This window comes from Dasypus novemcinctus, chromosome 22 (assembly GCF_030445035.2).
Source record: "Dasypus novemcinctus isolate mDasNov1 chromosome 22, mDasNov1.1.hap2, whole genome shotgun sequence".
NCBI lineage: Eukaryota > Metazoa > Chordata > Mammalia > Cingulata > Dasypodidae > Dasypus > Dasypus novemcinctus.
The window spans coordinates 43079932-43104666 of record NC_080694.1 but is presented as its reverse complement, the minus strand read 5'-3'; the positions used below and the strand labels follow the sequence as shown (position 1 = coordinate 43104666).

At 39.0% G+C, this 24735-nt stretch overlaps 1 protein-coding gene across 3 annotated transcripts in view; it reads left to right on the top strand.

Annotated features, from left to right (window-relative positions):
- MAK (male germ cell associated kinase) overlaps positions 1–24735 on the top strand; it is a 75289-nt gene that overhangs the window by 14433 nt on the left and 36121 nt on the right. For all 3 annotated transcript variants that reach the window (XM_058285220.1, XM_058285219.1, XM_058285221.1), the window contains exons 3-7: positions 8768–8822; positions 9526–9647; positions 13234–13313; positions 17035–17167; positions 23598–23769. In XM_058285220.1, the coding sequence (XP_058141203.1) occupies positions 8768–8822; positions 9526–9647; positions 13234–13313; positions 17035–17167; positions 23598–23769 (562 nt within the window). The remainder of the gene's footprint in view (positions 1–8767; positions 8823–9525; positions 9648–13233; positions 13314–17034; positions 17168–23597; positions 23770–24735) is intronic.

Below are 24735 nucleotides of genomic sequence, written 5' to 3'. Positions count from 1 at the left end.
CAAGATGATGCAACAGAAAAGAGACACAGATCCCTGGTGCCGCCTGATAATACAAGCGGATGCAGAAGAGCACAACACACAGTGAATGGACACAGAACAGACAACAGGGGGGGCGGGGGGGGCGGAGAAATAAATCTTTAAAAAAAATAAAAACAAAGTAGAGCAGAGCAGGTGACAGTAACAGCAAGATCACTTCCTTAAGATGATAATGAGTAATTGGGAATAGCATGCAAATGAGCTCTGGCAGTAAAGAACTAAGGGTTTTTATTTCCACTAACCAGCTAGCTCTTTCTAGCCTCAGGGCCCACACACAGACTGTTATTGTCTGCCAGAAACTTCATTTTCTCTGTTTTCACATGCTGGCACTTTCTGTTTTTCAGGTCTCATTTGAAAAATTGCCTCATCAAAGAGAGCTTCCCTGACCCTCTTAAAATTCTTAAATTTTAAGAATTCTTAAATTTTAAGTCTCTTAAAAATCCCCCTTGTTATTCTATTCATGTTCCTTATAACTAATTTGTACATGTGTCTTGTGTTTACCAATTGCTAGTCTACTTCCTCCATTAGACATGGTAACCACATCTATTTGTCCATTGCCCTGGCATGTAGCAGGTGTTGACAGAATCAATGAATGAATGAAAGAGAAGTGACAGGGCGTATAAAAGGAAATACCTTTTCTTAGCTATACTAAGAAATGGGTTTGGCTTTGGGTTAATAGTTTTATATGGAATCTTCTGTGTTTGCTGCAGATAGATCCATGCATCACCTTAGGGTAGTATTTCTGAGAACAGTAATTGCTCAGTTGGTACAGAGTTTCTCTGTGGGGTGATGGAAAAGTTTTGGTAATGGATCGTGGTGACAGTTGCACAACATTGTTGGAGTAACTAATACCACTGAATTATATTAGTTATAGGTTATATGCTGCAACACAGAATGAACCCTAATGTAAACTGGATTATAGTTAATACTATAAATATAATAGTGAGGTTTCATCAGTTGTAACAAAGGTACCACACTAATGCAAAATGTTAATAATAGGGAGAACTGTGTAGGGGGAAATGGGAACTCTGTATCACCTGCATGATTTTTCTGTACACCTACAACAACTCTGATTTAAATAAAATAAAATTTTAAAAAGTAGCTTATTGGTAAATGTGGATGAAGCAAGTACGGATTTTACAAGTAGAACAAACATTTCAATTTCTACTAAATTGTGAAAAGTAGCTTGAATATATTTTTATCTGGCTTCTAAAAGATTGGATTTTTAAAATTCTGAAATTGCTAAGAATCATAGCAGGTTATATTGCAATTTTATATTGATCATGTTATTAAGTTAATTTTAATGCTATATTTGAATTAACTTCTTTTTTTAATAAGTTTTTTTTAAAGATATATAGATTACATAAATGTTACATAAAAATATAGGGGATTCCCATATGCCCCGCTTCCAATCCCTGCCACACTTTCCCACATTAACATCCTTCATTAGTGTGGTACATTTGTTACAATTGGTGAACACATTTTGGAGCATTGCCACTAAGTGTGGATTATAGTTTACATTGTAGTTTACACTCTCTCCCACACAATTTTTTAGGTTATGATATATAATGGCTTGTATTTGCCATTGCATTGTCATTCAGGACAATTTCCAAGTCCCAAAAATGTCCCCATATTTCACCTATTTTTCCCTCTCCCTCCCCTCTGAACTTTCAGTGGCCACTGCCTCCACATCGATGATAAAAGTTCTTTTATTGCTAGAATCCAATAAGTCTATACTAGAATACCACTAAGTCTACTTTAGTCCATTGTTCATTCCCCATTCCTGAGGATTTTGTGATGGTGATGCTCACTCCACCTCTAATTGAGAGGGGGCTTAGACCCCATGGGGTAGATGGATGGGACTATCTTGCTTGCAGTTGTAGCCTCTCTCTGTTCCTTGGGATGGTCTTTGTCCATTATTATCTTCTTGTTAGTAGCCCTGGGTGAGTCCAGTGAACTGTAGAGTAGGTGTTGCAACTCTGTTGAGAATCAGGGCCCAGCTGGCTCATGAACAGCCCAAAGATTTAAGACTCTTGGGCCTATACCTATCAACTGTAGTACTAACTATAAGTTCAGGTAGAAGGAGCAGAAGAGCCATGTGTAAGGAAACCACACCTCAGTACAACTCTGTCACACTGGGGAGCATAAATTCCCAAGTAGGGCCCACTGCCAGGGCACCAAACTCCTGAGCTATCTGCCCTACCTGTAGTGTCAGGATAACTCCACTATTTGAGGCAGTATTTACTTTGGCAGTCAATGAGATCCTGCTAAGATGTACATAAGTGTAACCTGTAGAATGACCCTTCTGACTTACTTTGAATATTTTTGGTCAATGTCTTTTTCCAGTTGCCTTGCTAGTTGGTGCTTGGTAGTAATCCCTCAGTGCCTGGGAGGCTTATCCCCAGGAGTCATGTCCCACACTGGGGAGGAAGGTAAATCCATTTATATGCTGAATTTGGCTTAGAGAAGGGTTACATTTGAGCAACAAGGAGGCTCTCAGGAGACAACTCTTAGGCACCCTATAATACTAATATGTTCATCATTTTAGGCTATAATAAGTTTCAGGTTCAAAACTGAAGTTTCATAAATACTTTCATCCACATCAAGGCCCATCCCCATCAGTAGTCCTTCCTCCTTCACTAGTCCATACCCCTGTACCTGACAGATTATTGCTGTCCCATTAGAGAATGTGGCAGAGCTCCCCAGGATGAGAATTAGATATTCTTTTGGTTATAGCGTGAATCTCCATCCACCATGACAATGCCCTGTGAACACTTGAACACATTTATATGCCTTATTGGTATGCCCCAGGTGAACCTCCTCTCATGCATACCCCATTACTGACACCCCGCATCAGTGGTCCTCCCCTGCCACAGTTGTAACCCTTCTGTGATACCAAACTTCTTCAAAAAAGAAGCTGGGAAGCAGACTTGGCCCAGTGGATAGGGCATCTGCCTACCACATGGGAGGTCCTCAGTTCAAACCCCGGGCCTCCTTGACCCGTGTGGAGCTGGCCCATGCGCAGTGCTGATGCACACAAGGAGTGCCCTGCCACTCAGGGGTGTCCCCTGTGTAGGGGAGCCCCACACACAAGGAGTACGCCCCCAGCATGAAAGAAAGTACAGCCTGCCCAGGAATGGTGCCGCACACATGGAGAGCTGATGCAGCAAGATGACACACCAAAAAGAAACACAGATTCCTGTGCCGCTGACAACAACAGAAGCAGACAAAGAAGAACACACAGCAAATAGACACAGAGAACAGACAACCGGGGCGGGGGGAAGGGGAGAGAAATAAATAAATAAATAAATAAATCTTTTTTTAAAAAAAAAAGCTAAGAAAATAACCGAATACAATTAATAAGAAAATGAAATAATGATAGCTTTAAAAATAGCAAACAAATATAAATTTTTTTTAAAAAATATGGGGTAATAAAAAATTAAAAATATAAAATTAAAAAAAATTTTTACATTGTCTTTCATCACTGTAAGATGTTATCTTGTATGTACAGTGACATTTTTCTTCTGTTTATTTTCCCAGTGTCGTCTTTTTTTTTTTTTTCATTTTGTCTTCAAAGAAGCTTTAGGTTACAGAAAAGTCACATACAGAATATAGGGGATTCTCATATACCCAACTCCCCCCCATTCCCTTTCCCCTATTAATAACATTTTACAAGTGGATGGTACATTTGTTACAATAGATGTATAAATATTGAAATATTGCTATTAACCATGGCCAATGATTTACATTATGGTTTACATTTTGAACCATATACTTTTATAAATTTTAATGAAATTTAACATGCCCTGTATCCATCATTGTAAGATCAGGTAGAATACTTCAGTTGCCCCCAAAATGCCCAGGTTCCATCTATTCTATTCCTCCGTCCTCCTCCCCTTGGGACCCATGGCAACCACCAAGGTTCACTCCTTGAAGAACAAGATTCGTAGTTACTTGCAAGAACATTGAGGACTTGACTTTCTGGCCTGGCCTCCCCTACTGGGCACTACCTATGCTCTCAGACTCGCACCCCTCAATTTGAGAACATAGCAGGACTCCCCAGGATGGGAGTCCAACCAACACCTTCCTGCTCATTATTAAGACATTATGACAAGATGAACACTCGTACACTCCCTAGAAGCCTGGCCCAGGTCCTCCCTGTCCCGAAAACCCCCCACATCCAAAACCTGAATCAGTAACCCTCCCCCGCTATATTGTGAAAAGAACATTCCCAGCGTTGTAGTGTTGTAGTTTCAACTACATACCTGCAAATCTCCAGTGTTCACCTGGTCCCTCCCCCAACTCTTACCCCAGTTCCATGGATATTCCACCCCATCCTCCCCACCCTTCCGCCTCACAAACCAGCACTGCCCAATCCAGTGGTATCACTGCACCACTGTTGTGCCCATCCACTGCACTACTACACACTTCCACCTTATCATAGATTTTGTGTATATAGGCATTGACTAAAAATAATCTCCATTTCTATCTCCTGTAAACCTCTTTTTCAGTCTCTAGCTCTGTGAGTCTGCTCAATTTGCTTAATTCATATCAGTGAGTTCATGTAATATTTGCCCTTCAGTTCCTGGCTGGCTTCACTTGACATAAGGTCATCAAAATTCATCCATGTTGTCCCATGTGTTAATACTGCATTCCTTTTTACAGCTGAGTAATATTCCATTGCATGTATATACCACAATTTGTTTATCCGTTCATCTGGTGATGGGCATTTGGGTTGTTTCCAGCTTTTGGCAATAGTGAATGATGTCTCTGTGAACGTTTGTGTATGTCTATCTGTATGTGTTCACGTCCCTGCTTTCAATTCTTCTGGGTATATACCCAGCAGTGGGATTGCTGGATCATGTGGCAGTTCTATAATTAGCTTTCTGAGGAACCACCAAGCTGTCCTCCACATGGCAGCACCATTCTACGTTTCCACCCGCAGTGGATAAGGGTTCCCATTCCTCCACAGCAACACTTGTAGTCCTCCGTTTTTTTTAATAGCCACCAGTCTAATGGGTGTAAGATGATTTGTATTTTCCTAATAGCTAGTGATGTTGAGCATCTTTTCATGTGCTTTTTAGCCATTTGTATTTCTTCTTTGGAGAAGTGTCTGTTCACATCACTTGTCCATTTTTAAAATGGGTTGTTTGTCTTTTTATTTTCGAGGTACAGGATTTCTTTATGTATGCTGACTATTAGGCCCCTATCAGATATATGGTTACCAAATATTTTCTCCCATTGAGTAGGCTGCCTTTTCACTTTCTTGACGAACTCCTTTGAGGTGCAAAAGTCCTTAATTTTGAGGAGGTCTCATTTATCTGTTTTTTCTTCTGTTGCTCATGCTTTGGGTAAAAAGTTCATGAAACCATTTCCAATATTAGATCCTATAGATGCTTCCCTACATTATCTTCCAAGATCTTTGTGGTCTTGGCTCTAGATCTTTGATCCATCTTGAGTTAATTTTTGTATGAGGTGTGAGATGGTGTTCCTCTCTCATTCTTTTGGATATAGATATCCAGTTCTCCAAGCACCAGTTGTTGAAGAGGCCTTTCTCTCCCAGTTGAAAGGCTTTGTGACCTTGTCAAGTATCAGTTGACTACGTATGTGAGGATCTATATCAGAACTCTCAAGAAGGTTTCATTGGTCAGATGTCTATCCTAGTGCCAATACGATGCAGTTTTGCCCACAGTAGCTTTGTAGTATGTTTTAAAGTCAGCTGGTATGATTCCTATTTCATTTTTCTTTTCAATACGTCTTTGGCTATTTGGGGCATCTTGCCCTTCCAAATAAATTTCATAGTCAGCTTTTCCAAATCAGTAAAACATACTGTTGTAATTTTTATTGAGATTTCATTAAATCTGTAAATCAGCTTGTATATGATGGACATCTTAAGGATGTTTAGTCTTCCTATCCATGAACAGGAAATACTCTTCCATTTATGTAGGCCTGCTTTGATTTCCTTTAACAGTATTGTATAGTTTTCTGTGTACAAGTCATTTATATCTTTAAATTTATTCCTAGGTATTTGATTCTTTTAGTTGCTGTTGTAAATGGGATTTTTTTCCTTGGTTTCCTCTTCAGATTGCTCATTATTGGTGTATAGAAATGATTTTTGCACATTAATCTTATAACCTGCCACTTTACTGAACTCATTTATAAGCTCTAAAAACTTCATTGTTGATTTCTTAGGGCTTTTGAGGTATAGGATCATATCATCCATAAATAGTGAAATTTTTACTTCTTCCTTTCCAGTTTACTTTCTTTCCTTTCCAGTTTGGATGCCTTTTATGTCTTTTTCTTGCCTAAGTGGTCAAGCATGTACTTCTAACAGAATGTTAAATGAGAGTAGTGACAGTGGGCATCCTTGTCTTGTTCCAGATCTTAGTGGGAAAGCTTTAAGGATTTCACCGTTGAATATGATGCTAGCTGTGGGTTTTTCTTATATACCCTTTATCATGTTGAGGACGTTTACTTCTGTTCCTATCCTTTGAAGTGTTTATATCAGGAGGATGCTATATTTTCTCAAATGCTTTTCCTGCATTTGATAGTAGAGATTATGTGATTTTTTTTTCTTTTGATATGTTTATGTGATATATTACATTGATTTTATGTTGAACCATCTTTGCATACCTGGGATGAAGCCCACTTTGTCATGGTGTATAATTTGTTTGATGTGTTGCTGAATACAATTAGCAAGTATTTTGTTGAGGATTTTAGCATCTAGGTTCATTAGAGAGATTGGTCTATAGTTTTCCTTTCTCATGGCATCTTTCTTTGGCTTTGGTATTAGGGTGATGGCATCATAGAATGAGTCAGGCAATGTTCTTTCACTTCTGTTTTTTTGGAAGAGTTTAAGCAGGAATGATCTTAGTTCTTTCCAAAATATTTGGTAGAATTCACCTGTGAAGCCATCTGGGCTCTTCTTAGTTGGGAGATTTTTGATGACAAATTCTATCTTGTTACTTGCAATTGGTCTGTTGTTAACTTTTATTTTAAATTGGTTATTATGCTAGATTTACCTTTTGCATTTTAGTACGATACTTTACAAATCTATAGCACTAAAAATATCCTTTGGTAAACTGGTAAACCCTCAATTTCATCCAGCTCCTTTACAAATTCCTAGAAATTATTATTGACTATAAGGGCATTTTAGAAATGATAGCAGTGAATTGCATCATGTCTTATTACACTCTACTATAAATATTGGTTAAAAAAAAGAATGTCTAGTATTTACTGTGTGCTGAACTAAGCAGTTTATAATAGATTTGTGTGATAAACTTACTTTATGAGACACAGAGAGGTCACTGGCTAACTCGCCCGAGAACATACAGTTAGTGAGTGACAGGGCAAGGAGTCCAGTCCAGACAGTTTAGTTCCACAGCCAATTCTGCCAGTTCTTTACTTAGATCTTTACTTGTGTATTATGTTCTCAAGATGTGGATTATAGTAATTATTCTAGTTAACAAAAGTAAATTTATGTTTCCTGAGGACCTTCTAGAATAGCTTAAGGAAAGGTAATAATACTAAATAAAAGCAGTAGGATATATTTGTTTTTTAAATGTTCACAGTCCAGCTGTACAACTCCCACAACTGAAGAAACATTTCCTAGAGCAGGAATTCTGTTTTTTTCTTGTTTCCTATTTTCTATGGTGACTAGAACTCAATTCATATAAAAAAATATACCATGGTGTTACTTTTTTACCCTAAATAAATATGCTTTTGTCATATTTTCCCTAATAGTAATCAATTTAGGATGGAAGAGGGGAAATGGGGAACAAAATCCAAGAAAGCTATTGCTAATATTTGATTACTTAGATCTTTGCTGGCTTTATTTATTTATTTATTTATTTTTAAAGACTTATTATATTTATTTCTCCCCCTTTCCCCACCCCATTATCTGCTCTCTGTGTCCACTCGCTGTGTGTTCTTCTGCATCTGCTTGCATTTTCAGGCGGCACTGGAAAAATGTGTCTCTTTTTTTTTGTTGCATCTTCTTGCTGCATCAGCTCTCTACTCCTAGGTGGGCTGTGCTTTTTTCAGCTGTCCCTGAGGGATGCACTCCTTGCACATGGGGTACCCCTACACGGGGGCACCACTGTGTGGCACATCATTCCTTGCGTGCAGCAGCACTGCACATGGGCCAGCTCACCGCATGGGTCAGCAGGCCCTGGGGATCGAACCCTGGACCCTCCATATGGTAGGCAGATGCTCTAATCAGTTGAGCCATGTCTGCTTCTCTTTGCTGACTTTAAATCACTCAATTTTATGGACCTCTTGTCTAAAACCAAGGTTAATGCAAAAGTAGTTGGCAGATCAAATTATCAAATTATTTGACTAAATTTCCTACCAAAATTTCTCTCCCTACCCCTCTAAGAAGTATAGTATTTCCTATTTAGCTCTCAAGTACTAGAAAGAGAGGACATTTGGAAGTGGCCCAGAAAAGCACAATTAATTAGAGAAATGTAATAAGAACTCTGCCAGAAAGAAAGTTGAATAGTAATTCCATCACTTTTGTGCCCAGGCAGAATTTTGGGCATCACATAGACATCCTCTGAGCCTTTACCAGTGGGCCTTGAGATACAATGAAGGAAGGTGATTTTCTTTCAAGGAAGAGGAAACTGAGAAAGGCATCACAGCTTGCCCAAACTAATAGTTCAGAAAACCAATGGTGTATTTTCTGTCTGAATCCTCAGTTCAGGTACACTAAACTTTAACTTATTTATTTCAGGATGAAGAGGAAGTTCTATTCTTGGGATGAATGTATGAACTTGAGAGAAGTTAAGGTAAAACCTTTGAAATGAAAGGAACCCATGAAGGCCTTAAGTGAGCTGCTGACCTCACGCCTAGCTCATTTCTGAGGACAGCAGCTAAGGAGATGAATCTCTTCCCTGTGGGCAGCTTCCCAGAGATAATTGCTGCTTATGTTTTTTCTTTCTTTTTCAAAAATAATTTCAGCTCATGCCTTCTTGTTCTGCTGTCAGTGGAGAACAGAAAATAACTATATCCTTGTATTTGAAGGTAGATTGGCCCTTTTGAAAGATCATTTTAATCCATGTAATCAAATGAAAGATAACTTTTTAAATGACCACATACTGTTTACAGTAGATTTTATGCTGCATTAACTTGGATAACTTTTTGGTGACTTTTTGCATGGAATTTCACATGGTTAAGCCAGAAAAAAAAAAATGACCTTTTTAATAGAAAAAATAAGTGACAGATTGAAAGAAATGTTTGCTAGCTACTGCTGACTTTGTTTGATTTTGTGCTCACATGCTTTAAAACAATTGTTTTAAACAATTGCTGCTTATTTTAAATAGGTGTCCTAAGATAATTTTAAGTTATATAGATATTCAAATGTTATAATTTATTAACAAATCTCAAAGAAGTAGAAAACTACTTATGATACTTATAACTAGAATTGATTAGATTTTGCAAACTTCTGTAACTGTGCGTTAAGGATTTTAATGCTTATTTATGGTGTTGCAGTCTCTGAAGAAACTTAATCATGCCAATGTGATTAAACTGAAAGAAGTTATCAGAGAAAATGACCATCTTTATTTTATATTTGAGTATATGAAAGAAAACCTCTATCAGTTAATGAAAGACAGGTATGTCTTTATTTCATGAAAACTGCAGTTTTTCCCCTATTATTTCCTCTATGATTTCCCAGGATCTCTTCAATATGTCACACTTTATGATACACCAGTTTAGCAATACAAGAGGTGAGTGTAAATCAATTAGTTCCATTACTTTTATGAAAAAATAACACTTGATATTGAAGAAGAAGCTACGATGTAGCCACCATTTTTCGATTGTAATTCCTTAAAAGTCAAAGTAAATTTTGTATATAAACATATGTAGTATTTATATTTTAAATAAAAATCATCTACAGTTTAATAGTATTAAAGCTGGCTTTGGGGAAAATTGAGAAAATTATCTTCATTGCTCTCTCAGGCATCTTAATGAAAGGTGAATGAAAGAATGACGAAGGGAATGAAGCAGCTCTCAAGAAAGCTCATTAGAATGCATCAGTGAATGAATGATAAGACTTACTTTTTACTGATCCTAAGGATATTCTCATTTTAATTTTCAAACCTACAGACATAATCTCTAAGGAGAGAGCTTTATTTGTCCACCATGGGCTTAGGGAGGACACTGTCTTGGTCACTTCTCAGAGATTAATGTCGTTTTCTCTTCTTTTAAAGCCAGAGTTACTCAATAAAAGATTCTTAAAAACTTTGGAAAATTACTTTAGAATATTTCTAATGTAATGGTATTGCTTTCTCTCTCTTTCTTTCATGTCCATGTGTGCACATACACACACAATATCAAGGTCTGAGGTGGCCAGTGAATTTTTTTTTTTAAAGATTTTTTATTTATTTCTCTCCCCTTCTCACCCCCCCCCTCCCCCCGCCCAGTTGCCTGCTCTCTGTGTCCATTCACTGTGTGTTCTTCTGTGACCGCTTCTATCCTTATCAGCGGCACCAGGAATCTGTGTTTCTTTTTGTTGGGTCATCTTGTGTCAGCTCTCCATGTATGTGGCGTTATCCTTGGGCAGGCTGCACTTTCTTTCGCACTAGGCGGCTCTCCTTACGGGGCGCACTCCTTGCGTGTGGGGCATCCCTACGCGGGGGACACCCCTACGCGGGGGACACCCCTGCGTGGCAGGGCACTCCTTGTGTGCATCAGCACTGCGCATGGGCCAGCTCCACATAGGTCAAGGAGGCCGGGGGTTTGAACCTTGACCTCCCATGTGGTAGGCAGACGCCCTATCCATTGGGTCCAGTCCGCTTCCCTGAATTTTTCTTTAATCAAATATTTCCTTCTTTCAAAAAATGTTTGAAGAATGCCTGGTTTGTTGCAGTCAGATAAATGAGAATATTAATAGCACTTAAAATAAAAGTAAATTTCTATTTTTCTATCTTTCTTTCTATTCCTTGTGCATGAGTATACATAATTTTTGCTGAGTGGTGATTTTAGAGGTGATAAGTTCTTTATGTAATTATTCACTTAAAAGTATCCTATGCATTCTGGTACCAAGCCTTCATTGTTACCATAGCTACTGTGCTCTGTTAGATGGCTAGACTATACCAGCCTATACTTATTTCTTTAAACTATTTAAGACAAATAGCTATTGGCATCTAGTAATACTATATGTACTTTGAAATATATCAAATGATAAATACATGCATGATATTTTGAGATAGATGTGTCAAAGAAAAAGAAATTAAATGTAAATTATAAGTTATATACATAACTATATATTAACTATAATTATACATTTAAATTACATTATATAAATGTAAATGAAATCATAAATGATATATTATGAATATAATGAAATAGCCAATGAATACTACCAAGAATCAACATTTGGGTTTTGGTTTTTTTTAGGTTCCTTTTTTTTTTAATTTATTTTTTTTAATGTTACATTAAAAAAATATGAGGTCCCCATATAGCCCCCGCCCCCCAACATTTAGGTTTTATGATTTAATTCTGGATTTCTAAATTAAATGGAAATAAGTAATATTATTGTTTAGATTGTTATTCAAAATCAAAGGAATAAATTCCACTGAAAACAATAGTGAATGGTGGGGAGCAGATGTAGCTTGAGTGGTTGAGTGCCTGCTTCCCATGTCCAAGGTCCTGGGTTCATTTCCCAGTACCTCCTTAAAAAAAAATAGTGAATGGTGAAGGGCTGCTTGAGATGAAGTGGCATTTTAAAATTTTGTTTTAGGTACTTTAACTCTCTGAAACTTTGTTTTGAGGATGAAAGCTCATCTAAAACTTTTTCTTCAGTTAAGCTTCTTTTCTATTTTAATTGAAGATCAGTATACATAAACTTTTGCTCTGATACTGTAATTGTGCCTTAAGGACACAGCACACCTTTTATGAAATTAAATTGTTGACAAGAATAAAAATATTTTGGTTATCTCAAAATTTATTTTATAGTTTATGAAAGTGAGTTTTAAAAATATTTCAATGATATGTGGTCCTTAATTATTTTAAAATTTGAGATAAAATGAGCATTTAACTTTCTTTGTCAATTGTGCTTTCCAAACCCATTTGGTGGCCTAATGATGTAAATGGTGGAGCAGTTTAGAACATAATATAGATATATTAATATTATGTGATTAACAATACAATGTTGAAAAATACGCCTTTTATATATGTTGAGAACATTTTGAATTGACCCTCCAAATCAAATCAAACATGGTGAAGTAAAGATAACAGAAAATGTTGACATTAATGATAAAGCTTAAAAACTTAAACCAATTGATACCTTCCGAAACCCGGTGGATCTCAAATTAGGTGTCGATCATTTTAGTTTGTGGCATGGCAGCAATGAATATTTTCTGCTCTCTTAATTTAGCCCTTATTCAAATCTTACTTTAGACTTGATCTAAATATCGTATGAAGCTGTTCTGTTTAATATAGTAGGCAGTAGCCAGTAGCCACATGTGGCTATTGAATAGTTGAAATGTGGCCGGTCTGAATTGGGCTGTGCTGTATTTGTAAAATGAAATTCACACCAGATTTTGAAAACCTGGTACCAAAAAAACAAATGTAAATTCATTAAGAATTGTTTTTATTGGTTACATGCTGAACTGTTAATATCTTGGATATGCTGGATTAAATAAAATAAATTATTAAAATTAATTTCACCTGTTTCTTTTTGTCCTTTTTAATGTGGTTACTAGAAAACCTTCGAATATATGCATGGCTCTCATTTGTGGCTTGCATTTTATTTCTACTGAACAACACTGATAGGAAGGAAGTATGAAGTAAAATAGAGAATTGAAGCATTTATGTCCCCCAAACCCTCAAAGGGTAAATTAACACAAATCTATATACCTGACTTCTCTGATAGTTGATTCAGTTTTCCAATTTACTTTGCTTTGCTTGGGGCAGTTTAGAATTTATCCATTAAATATTTTGTAATACATGTCATTGTTGGATTTGAGTTTTTACGAAATTAAAGAAAAATCTTTCACATTTTAAATTTATGATCTCTAACATTATAAATTTAAAAATCATACTTTTACCAATATCATGAGGCCAGCAGAGGCTCCAGGAGAGAAGGAATGTCTCCCTTCTTGTTTGTGTTGGTTGGTTGGTCAGTTGGTTGGCTGAATTTTCTTAAGAAAGGCTTGACAGAATTTTGTGACTGTTCATTTGTTCGTTTCTTCACAGAAACAAGTTGTTCCCTGAGTCAGTCATCAGAAATATTATGTATCAAATACTGCAAGGGCTGGCTTTCATTCATAAACATGGTAAGTTCCTTTTACATTTCATTCCCCCTAGTTCTTTAGATTATTGTCAAGATCACACACAGGAATTGTACATAAGTCATACTGGATAACTACAAATTTGGGATATGTGCCTACACACACTGACTTTTTGATGTAAAATGAGAATGTCTGTAGTTGGAGGAAACTTCCTGGATGGCAGAATCGTCTAAAAGATCATCTAATCTGTGAGTGTCACTCATCATAAACCCATTTTGCAACCTCATTCTCCTTAATTTTATCATGGAAATGAAAAAAAAAATAGAACCCTCTTATAGAAAAGCTTGGACTCCTTTGATCTACCATGACCAATCGTTAACATTTAAGTAGTGTAAAGGACCTTTGATGTGTTTTACTATTTTCAACAGTATGTACATTTAGTTATTTCAGTTCTTTGAGTGAAGTTAAAAGTGTTTTCCTTATTTTCTATGCATTTCTTATATTACATAATTTTAAATTGTGTAGTTTTTCACTTATCTATCACTTATCTATTTAGTGGTTTAGAACCACTAGATATTAAATAGTAAATTAGAATATTTTGTGCGATACTATACTGTATTCTGAACAGATGCACTCAGAATCCCTATCATCAGACTTTGTTTCAATCTATATTTAATATTTTCTCCCTTCTCCTTTAATTGCTAGAGGAAATAACTTATCTTCTAAAAATACTATGCACAATTCCATTAAGCATTTTGAGAACATTTCTTAGTCCTCAACATTTTATCTGTCCCATATAAACTATTATATTTTTAATTATCTAAAAACCATGATAACCTATAATCCATCAGTGAAGGTCAGTAATTTATTAATTATGTGGAGATAAAGAATATATGCAATTTTCATTGTTTGTAATGGATGCATGATCTTCAATCATTTTTTAAACTCCAGTACAGTATTTGCCTGACTGATTTATGCTACTGGAGGCAGGTGTGATGTGGACAAGTCAAAGCCTCATAAATCAAATTCTTTGAATTTTGATTTTGGAAGTAGCTTTGTTCTTCATTGATTTGTTTTAGGCTTGATTTAGTGCCTGAGATATATCTCTATTATAAGCAACTCCTAAAGCATAAGGGATTGACGGAGGAAGTTACCTCGGGGTTTAAATGTTTTGACCCAAAGTAAATAGCGTGTGGGTGATGTGAAGTGACTAAATAGTTGACTGTATAGTGATTTGGGGAATGAGGCTCCAAACACAATAGACAATTTTACAAAAGCCTAATTATGCTTGTTATAGTTGATAATTATCTCAGATGTAATACTTGGGGAAAATAAATATCTTCAAAATAGTAGTTGCCAAAAAATTAGAGTGATATTTTAGTTAAAATAGGGTCAAACTAGCAATACATTTATATAATCAAAGATAGGGAAAACCTCAACTGTATACAAATATGTGATTAGCTTAATGTCCAAGGGATTACGAGCTGATGTCGCTTGGCTCTACCTGTTTCCATATTAAAGAAGTATGATGTGTTTCTCTCAGAAGTTAGTGAAATGGATCCTAACAGCTATTTTGAATAAGAAGTACCAAATAAACTCTTAGTACAGAGCTATTGAGGATGTCACACATAGAGAGCTGACCCTGACTTTGAAATGGTTAAAAACATTTAAGCTTAGAGATTCTTTCTGCCCCCGCCCCAAAAAAAACCTTCCCATAATGATCACCTACACGGATGACCAGTCTTTTTTTTTTTTCTTTATTCTTTAAAGGAGCTTTAGATTACATAAATGTTACATCGAAAATATAGGGATTCCACATACCCTACCACCTCCCCCTCCCACACTTCCCCTGTTAACAACATCTTTCATTGTGTGGTACATTTGTTACAGTTTGTGAACACATACTGAAGCACTGCTACTAAGTATGGTCTATAGTTTACGTTATGTTTTACACTTTGCACCACATAATTTTATAGATTTTGACAAAATGTTTAAAGGCCTGTATCTGTCAGAGCGATATCATGCAGAACGACTCCAATGTCTCAGAAATACCCCACAGTACACCTGTTCTTCCCTCATACTCTCAGATTGCCAGAGCTGCCGTCACAAACTCCGCACAACAGGTCAGCTTAAACGACAGGAATTTTTTTCGCCCACGGCTTTGAGGCTAGAAGGAGTCCAGCATCAAGACACGGGCCCAGCTGGCTTTCTCCCAGGCTAGCTGCCGGCAGCCCTCAGGGCTCCTTGGCTGGTATTTCTGCCTCCCCTTACAGGGCGATGGCCTCTCCTTCTCCCTTCTCCCTGCTCCTTTTAGAAAGGCGCACCCTCATTCAGCTGGGCCACACCTTAACTGAAAAGAACATCTTCAGGAGATCCTGTTTATGAGGGGTTCACAGCCAGGGGAATGTGAACCCAGACCAAGAACATGGCTAAACCGGGGTATGTAACTCAATCGACCACGTCCTCCCATTTCCCAGGCTATTAATTAAAATACAAGCCATCTATGTGCAACCAGGATGCTTTAGGTCTCCCTTAGAAAAAGACTCCCTTCAAAACAAAGCTAATTTGCAAGGAGGGTCTTAGTGTTTTTCTTTCCTCCTGGGTTTTCTACCTCATTTCCATTAGCCTCTGTGACCAAACATTTATCTTAATATAAATTGGTAATGTAAGCATTATAGTGATCGAGTTTTTCAATGAAGCACAGCCACCCCGGGGTTCTGAACTTCTAAAACACTGTTACATGAAGGGCTTAGTTGAAATGTATATATGGAGTTCCTTTTTTTTGGGCTAATGGACTTTTTGACAAAAGTGATTGTATCCAGGAAATGTCCTGTTCAACTGTGATGAGCAGATATGAGAAGCGGCTGTGCTGCCTCAGCCTGCAGTGAAGCCCTCCGCAAGCATTAATGGGGCTCCTCCTCTCTGGGCTGCAACCCCCTCATCTGTAGGCAGCAGTGATAACAATCCTTCCTCAAAGTTGGATTTAAGGAACTTAAAGTTGTTGTGCAAATGAACGGAGATAAAAATGCGGCTTTTTTAGTCAGGGTTCTGCAGAGAAACCTAGCCAGATTTTTATAGGAATTGACTCACACAACCATGGGGTTTGGCAAATCCAAATTCCGTAGGTTAGGCGGCAAGTTGGGATTAGATGACGGTGCTGAATTCCCCAGGAGCAGCAGCAAGTTGGGCACTCTGCGAAGGCGATGAATTCCCCAAGAGAGGCTGGCTGGCCAAAGCAGAGGTAGAAATTATCCTTTCTGATTGCCGAAATCCTCAGTTCTCCCTTTAAGGCTTCCAGCCGATTGGATGATGAAATTGTTCTCACTGCTGAGATTGTAGATGCAAACAGGGGTAAATGCAGTCAGCTAAATGATGATTTAAACCCATGAAATACTCTCCCTCACGGTAGCAACCAGGCCAGTGCTTGCTTGCCCACACAGGGGGGCACCATGACCTAGCTGCGTTGGCACATGACATGAACTGTCACCTCACCCGCTGCCTGGCTTTCCTGGATTCATAAATGGAAATATATGTTAAATGGGTTGTATTTCAACGATTATATATACTGTGTGAACTTTCTTGCTAAATTATGTTGAAAGGGGGATCCCCAAATCCCATCACTTTTTAGACAATAGATGTGACCTATTTTTGTTTCTAAATTCACTTTCCTAATTACAATAGAGAGGCTCAGTTATATTTTATTTATAAATCACAGCCATGTTTAAACATGAGGATTTATTACATTTTTCCTCTCTATCTTACCAAGGTTTTTTTCATAGGGACATGAAACCGGAAAACTTGCTTTGTATGGGTCCAGAACTTGTGAAAATTGCTGATTTTGGACTTGCAAGAGAATTAAGATCACAACCACCATATACCGATTACGTATCTACCAGATGGTAAGTTTTATACGACTCTCCTAAGGCATACGTCTATGTTGAAGTTTTTCTAAAATGTATTGTTACGAATCTTTCTGAAGGTTCCATATTGAGTATTTAAAACAAAATATAAACTCAATTTGTATCCTTTAAAAAGAGGGGGTTGGAAAGATTATATCATTCCTTCAACCAGTCATTTTTAAATATGTACTGAAAAAGCTACTATGTGCCAGGTACTATTTTAGTCCCTGGGGGCAGCAGTGAAAAAAACAGAAACAAAAGCTCTGCCCTTCCACTGCTTACATGACAGACAAAACAAAAAAATCAGTAAGTTAAAAATACTACTTATCACCAACAGAAATATATACACATGTTCACCAAATCGCGAACTGCCAACTGCCCACCTGTCCGTCAGTGGTAGCTCAGCAGCTCCACTCCGTGGTACTTTGCAGCAATGAGATGGGAAGGTCTGCCCCAGGCAACATTGTGGGTAGACCTCGCAGGTACCATGTTGAGAGCAGGAGGCCAGATGCTGCATGGTTCCATTTATCTAAAGTGCAAATAGAGAAAAGTAACTTGTGCTTTCAAAAGTCAGGCTAGTGGTCACACGTCCAGTGGGCAGTGGCTGGAAGGGTGCATCGGGTTTCTTTTGGGATGCTGAATCCATGGGTGTCCTCCTTGTGAAAATCCATCAGGCTGTATGATTATGATGCATTTCTCTCTGTGTATATTACACTCCAATAAAAACAAGTTAAATGTATCTGTTTGTCAGATGGTGATGCATTATTATGGAGGAAACTAAACCATGGAAGGCGACGAGGAGTTGGGGGAGATAGTGGAGGGAAAGGGAACGTTGCTATTTTAAAGAGAGAGGAGGGAAGGCGTCAAGGAGAAGGAGAAACGGGCGCAGCCAAGCAGGTGTCGGGGAAGGGCTTTCAGTCAGAGGAAGCACCAGGCACAGAGACCTGGAGACAGGAGCATGCCAGGTGTGACTCCTGCAAAGAGCAGAGTGAGTAAGGAGGGAGGAGAGGAGAGGGAAAAGGGCAGAGAGTCACGGGGTGGGCAGCTCTCAGGGAGTTGTGGGCCATTGTTAGGACTGTGCCTTCTTCAGCTGAGTGACGTGGAGAGCCACTGCAGGACTTTGAGAAGAGGCGTGACTCCATCCAGCTTGTGTTTTGTTTGTTTTTCAAATAGTATCTCTTGTGTTTTGTTTGTTTTTTTAATTTATTTTTTATCTTCTTCCCTGCCCTGGGATGACTCCCTCGTCCGTCTGCTCATCTTCTTTAGGAAGCACTGGGAACTGAACCCAGGACCTCTTTAAGTGGGAAGCAGGCACTCAGCGACTGGAGCCACATCCACTTCCCCACAATAAAATGTAAAAAAAACAACAAAAAAACCCACAAGCTGAGGGAGCAGATTTGGCTTGAGCAATTGGGTGCCTGCTTCCCACATGGGAGGTCCTGGGTTCCATTTTCAGTGCCTCCTAAAGAAAAACAAACAACAAGCAAACAAACAAAAAAACAACTCAGAGGAGCCGATGTGGTTCAGTGTTTGAGCGCCCACATTCAAGGTCCTGGGTTCAATCCCCAGGCCTGGCACCTCAAAAAAAAATTTTTTTTTTAATTTTTAATAACATTTTATTGTGGTAATATATATATAAAACATGAAATTTTCCAGTTTAATTATTTTCATGTGTACAACACAGAGGCAGTAATTATAGTCAAAATATTGTGCCACCATCACCACCACCAGCTTGTGTTTTAGGATCGCTCTGAATGCTGGGTTGAAAATAGAGTTTAGTGAAGCAGGAACAGGAGCCGGGAGCACAGACAGGAGGCTTTTGCTACAGCCCCGGCAGGGAGCGGTAGTGCCTTGGACCTGGTGCAGTGGAGGTGGTGAGAAGTTGTGGCTTCTGAATATAGTTTCAAGGTAGAGCAAACATGATTTCCAGGTGAATCAGGCGTGGAGTATAAAGAAAGGTATGGAGGACTCCAGGGTTTCCGTCCTGGGCACCGGGAAGGACGGAGTCGCCATCCGCTGAGATGGCGCAGGCTGCAGGAGGAGCTCGACGGGACAAGAACAAGTCCAGTTTGGACTGAGCAAGATGTCTACGAGGCGGCAAGTGGAGCCGTCAGAGTTGGCAGTTGCACAGATGATTCTGGAGTTCAGGGGTTACGTCTGAGCTGGAGATAAATTTCGGAGTTCTCAGCATTAAAACCGCAAGATTGATGAGATCAAGAGAACGCATGTAGTTGGAGAAGTGTGAGGACTGAGCCTAGACAGAGTGACGATATGTCCAGGACAGTCTCTGCTGGAGCCTGATATCCCAGCATCCCATCTAGTTTAGCCCTTGTGCCAGACTCTTTATTTTTATTAATAGTTGCATTAAAATAAGCTGGGTGGGGGAAGCGGCTGTGGCTCAATCAGTTGGGCTCCCGTTCACCATACGGGGGGCCCTGGGTTCGCGTCCTGGGGCCTCCTTGTGAGGGCAGGCTCGTCTGCACACTGTGGAGAGCCGCCAGCCTGCAAACGCTGCGGAGAGCCGACTCGGAAAGGTGATGCAACACAAAAGGGAGACAACAAAAACACAGAAGAGCGCACAGCAAATGGACAGAGAGCAGACAACAAGCAAGCCACAAGTGGGGGGTATAAATAAAAATAAATAAGACACACAGAAGAACGCACAGCGAATGGACACAGAGCAGACAGCAAGCAAAAAGCCACAAAGCCGGGGGAGATAAAAAAAAAAGTTGGGTGAGCTTAATAGACCTCTGCCCTGTGCTTCCTGCTCCCTCCGTGGTCTTATCTGGTAATCTTAGAGATAAGACAGAAACAGTGAGCAGAGTTCTCACCTAGACATGTGGTTGAAATGGAAGATGGTCGCTGATTTCCCATATCTGTATGTCTGACCCTTACCTTAGGCTCTGTGACAATGTGCTTAGACAGGAGTGGCCCTCGGCTAACCCCTTCCAGTCTCAGGCCTTGGCAGGAGAAGTGTCTGATCCCCCTGCCCCTGCCAGCCTCGTGGAAGACCAGCCAATGGTGCAGCCAATGTGCCAGCGCCATGACCTTGGAGATGCTAGTTGGTGGGATCATGGGAAAGGCAGGAACTTAAAGGTCATGGGTGCAGGAAGTACACGTGGGAGAGAAATGCTGAGCAGTGCTCTTACAGAGCACAGAGGAAGTGGTCTGGATCTTCTTTCTACAGTGGTTATCATATTTTTTTAAAAAGATTTATTTTATTTTATTTATTTCTCTCCCCTCCCACCCTGGTTGTCTGTTCTCTCTGTCCGTCTGCTGCATCGTCTTCTTTGTCCGCTTCTGTTATCAGCGGCACAGGAATCTGTGTTTCTTTTTGTTGCGTCATCTTGTTGTGTCAACTCTCCGTGTGTGTGGCCCCATTCCTGGGCAGGCTTCACTTTCTTTCGCACTGGGCGGCTCTCCTTACGGGGCGCACTCCTTGCGCGTGGGGCTCCCCTACACGGGGGACACCCCTGCGTGGCAGGGCACTCCTTGCGTGCATCAGCGCTGTGCATGGGCCAGCTGCCCACGGGTCAAGGAGGCCTGGGGTTTGAACCACGGACCTCCCATGTGGTAGATGGACGCCCTATATACTGGGCCAAGTCTGCCGCCTATCATAGAGTATTAATCTACAACTCTTTCATTTTTGGGGCATGATTTTAAATTTTGCAGTGAACTCTTTTCAACGGTGAGCTCCACTGTTTAGTGAAAAACGATTGCATTTCTGCATTTCAAGGCAAGTTGCTGATGAATTTACATAAGATGCTCTTTGGCATTTACCATCCACCACAGCAACCACGAGTCAGTGACCTGGTGAAAACCAGAACACACACATCTGCCGAAGTAGCTGCAGCATCTATCTCACGAGTATTAGCTATTTTAAGAAAAATATGCCAGAGGTGACTATGAGCAAGTGCAGCTTCAGGAGATGAGCCTCCATATTACTCTCTGAAGTGGGTCATTGCTTTGATTTAGATCAAATGATCTAATTTCATTCATTTTTTAATCACAGGTTTTCTGGTGTAGGTACGAAAGTAAAGCAATGGCCGCAAAGGTATAAGCTACTTTACTAGGAGGAGAACTTCACAGTCAAACCATGCCAGTTTAAATCAGCATCTTCAAATGCTTCAAAGTGAAAAATCAGTTCCTTTTTCTATTTTTTTAAGAAGGTACCGGGGATTGAACTGCAGGAACTCAACCACCAACCTACATCTGCTCCCCAATAAGAGTTGTTTTTTTCATTTGTTTTGGTTTTAGGAGGTACCAGGGATCGAACCTGGGACCTCATACATGGGAAGCAGGCACTCAACCACTGAGCTACATCCACTGTCCAGTTACCTTATTTCTTTTTTTTTTTTAAAGATTTATTTATTTATTTCTCTCCCCTACCCCCCCACCCCGGTTGTCTGTTCTCTGTGTCTGTTTGCTGCGTCTTGTTTCTTTGTCCGCTTCTGTTGTTGTCAGCGGCACTGAAATCTGTGTCTCTTTTTGTTGTGTCATCTTGTTGTGTCAGCTCTCCGTGTGGGTGGCGCCATTCTTAGGCAGGCTGCACTTTCTTTCGCGCTGGGCGGCTCTCCTTACGGGGCTCACTCCTTGCGTGTAGGGCTCCCCTACGCAGGGGACACCCGTGCGTGGCAGGGCACTCCTTACGCACATCAGCACTGCGCATGGGCCAGCTCCACATGGGTCAAGGAGGCCCGGGGTTTTGAACCACGGACCTCCCATGTGGTAGACGGACGCCCTAACCACTGGGCCAAGTCCGTTTCCCCCTTATTTCTAATGATCGTTAAAGTTTTCATCTTCATCCAAGTCAAAGAATCAAAGCTTTTGGAAGTTCATTCTGTCGAAGGTGAAATGTCTGATCTTATTGTGAATCCTACTGCAATTTCAGTTAAAAAGTTCAACACTGAAGATCAAATTGTTTTTGCAGCAATAGTAGAAATACATATTTTAATAGAGAACAGCCTCATGTAAAACAGTGTTATTAAATTAAGAAACCCAGAAAGGAGAAATGTACTTGGATTTGTACATCTGTTTTGTAAATGAATTGAAATGGGGCATTACTTACCATTCAAAATACAAATTGTAGTTGTCAAAGTTTACAAATTATACCCATGTGAAGTTAGAGTAACTGAACTATAAAGTTGGAATGCTCATACCCTGCTGGTGGGAATGTAAAATGGTGAGCCACCGCCACTCTGGCAGTTCCTCAAACCATTAAACATAGTTACCCTATGACCCAACAATTCCACTTCTAGGCATACAACCAAGAGAAATGGAAACATGTCCACGCTAAACCCTGGGTGCAAATATTCAAGCAGCATTATTCATAATAGTCCTAACGTGGAAGTAAGCCAAGTGTCCATCAACTGGTGAATGGATAGATAAAATATGCCCTTTCTATACACTAGAATATTATTTGGCAATAAAAAGCAATGAAGTATTGATGGATGCTACAATATGGGTGAACCTTAAAAACATTATGCTAAGTAAAAAAAGGCAGTCACATATCATATGATTCCATTTATATGAAATGTCCAGAATATGCAAATCTAGAGAGACAAAGTTGATTAGTGGCTGCCTAGGACTGGGGGAGAATGGGGAGACCAGACCAGGGGATGGAAAAGGAATATAAGTTTTCTTTTTGGAGTGATGAAATGTTCTCAAATAGAGTGTGGTAATGATGCACAACTCTGTGAATATACTAAAAGCCATTAATTGTACACTTTAAATGGGCAAATTGTATAGTAAGTAAATTACATCTCAGTAAAGCTGTCAAAAATATTTGTCAATGAAAGGTTCTCTGAATGGAAGCAAAAAGGCATTCTATAAGAAAAAGAATTAGAACTGAGAATATCCTCCATTTAGCAGACTTTGTGTTGAGCTCACCAGGTACCTTTGCTCATGTAAAGAGAGTATTTTCTCAATTTAAGAAAGGGGTGGTCTACAGAGAGGAGTCCGTTGAAGGAATCGGCAACTTCAAACTCATAAGCAAAAAAATAAAAATAAAAATTTATATTCCATTACTCAGGGATAGTCTTTGTTAGCCTTTTGCTTTCTATCTTTCATATGAATATATACTGCAAATAACATAAATAACATGCTTGCCACCCACCCCTGTTTCCTTAATGTATCAGTCAGACAGCACTTACTTCTGCATGTCTTCGTTTGAGCTCTTATCTTGGGCTTCTTGGACATTTCATTTATGTTTGACTCCAACCCCAATAGTGGTTTGTGGCCAGGAAACACATGCTCTTTCCAATTCGAAACCAGCACATTGTACAAATGCCTGATACACAGAAGGCACTCAGTACCTGTTCCTTGATTGAAATGCAGGACCACACAGAATAGAATTCTATTGCCAAGCCATCTTTGAAACTACTTAATCATAATAACCATTTTCATTTTGTTTCATTTTATGTTTTCATAGGTATCGTGCTCCTGAAGTTTTATTAAGATCTTCAGTTTATAGCTCTCCCATTGACGTTTGGGCCGTTGGGAGTATAATGGCTGAACTATATACTTTCAGACCACTTTTTCCAGGGACAAGTGAAGTTGATGAAATCTTTAAAATTTGCCAAGTTTTAGGGACTCCCAAAAAGGTACATGCTCTTGCCCCAAAGTTTTTATAACTATGAATTATTTTATAACTTCTGCCAAAATATTTGGTATTTTCATTTTTAAGTAGACATACTTGAAATTAGCCATTGTTCATTTTATCATTCTTATTTTTTAAGGAGGGTGGGGGTGAGGATTGTAAGAAGCCAGTATCTCATCAGACTGAAGAAAAAAGATGCTTGCCTTTCCTTAACAACTTCAAGAAAAAATCTGAATATTGAGAGTGTAACTTTAACTGGGTTGACTGGTTGGAAACCGCTTAGACTTGCTTACACTCTTTCCTGCTTGTTCTGTGACTGTCCATTGGCAATGACTTACTAACCCCGGGTGTCCTTAACTTTATTTTCTCTTAACCCCTTCTTATTTCCTTTTATACACCTCTACTACAGATATATGATATGTTAAACTGAGTGCTTCCCAATTAACTATTACATTTCAGCTAGACTTTACTTTCTGAAATGTTTTTAGTTTAAGTGTCAATATGCATAACTGAATCCTACTTAAATTAGTATGTGCCTTGTAGTTACCATTGGACAAGTAAATGTAGATATTAAAGCTTTAACATAATTGTTGTTTCCCAGTGATGAGCAGTTTTTACCTTTGGATACAGTATGTAATATATAATGAAGGTCTTTGTACTAATTTGACTCTTTTGTCAAGCATTTGTCCTTATTTGTTCAAAGTCACCCAGGTGTCGTCATCATCATCAAGATCCAAATACCAGACACGTGTGTAATATTTTGAAATTTTCAGAAGTTCTTTCTCATTTTTTTCTCTCAATTCAGTATTCTTTCTATACTCTTTGTAGCAACTAATTGTATGTTTTCTGGCATTTTATTCTCACATACAATTATATGAAGCAAAATTAAAATTTTTACATGAGTGATTCTTATGTAATTGCTATGTTTTTAAATTAATTGCTTAAAAAAACTTTTCTTTCCACCTCCACC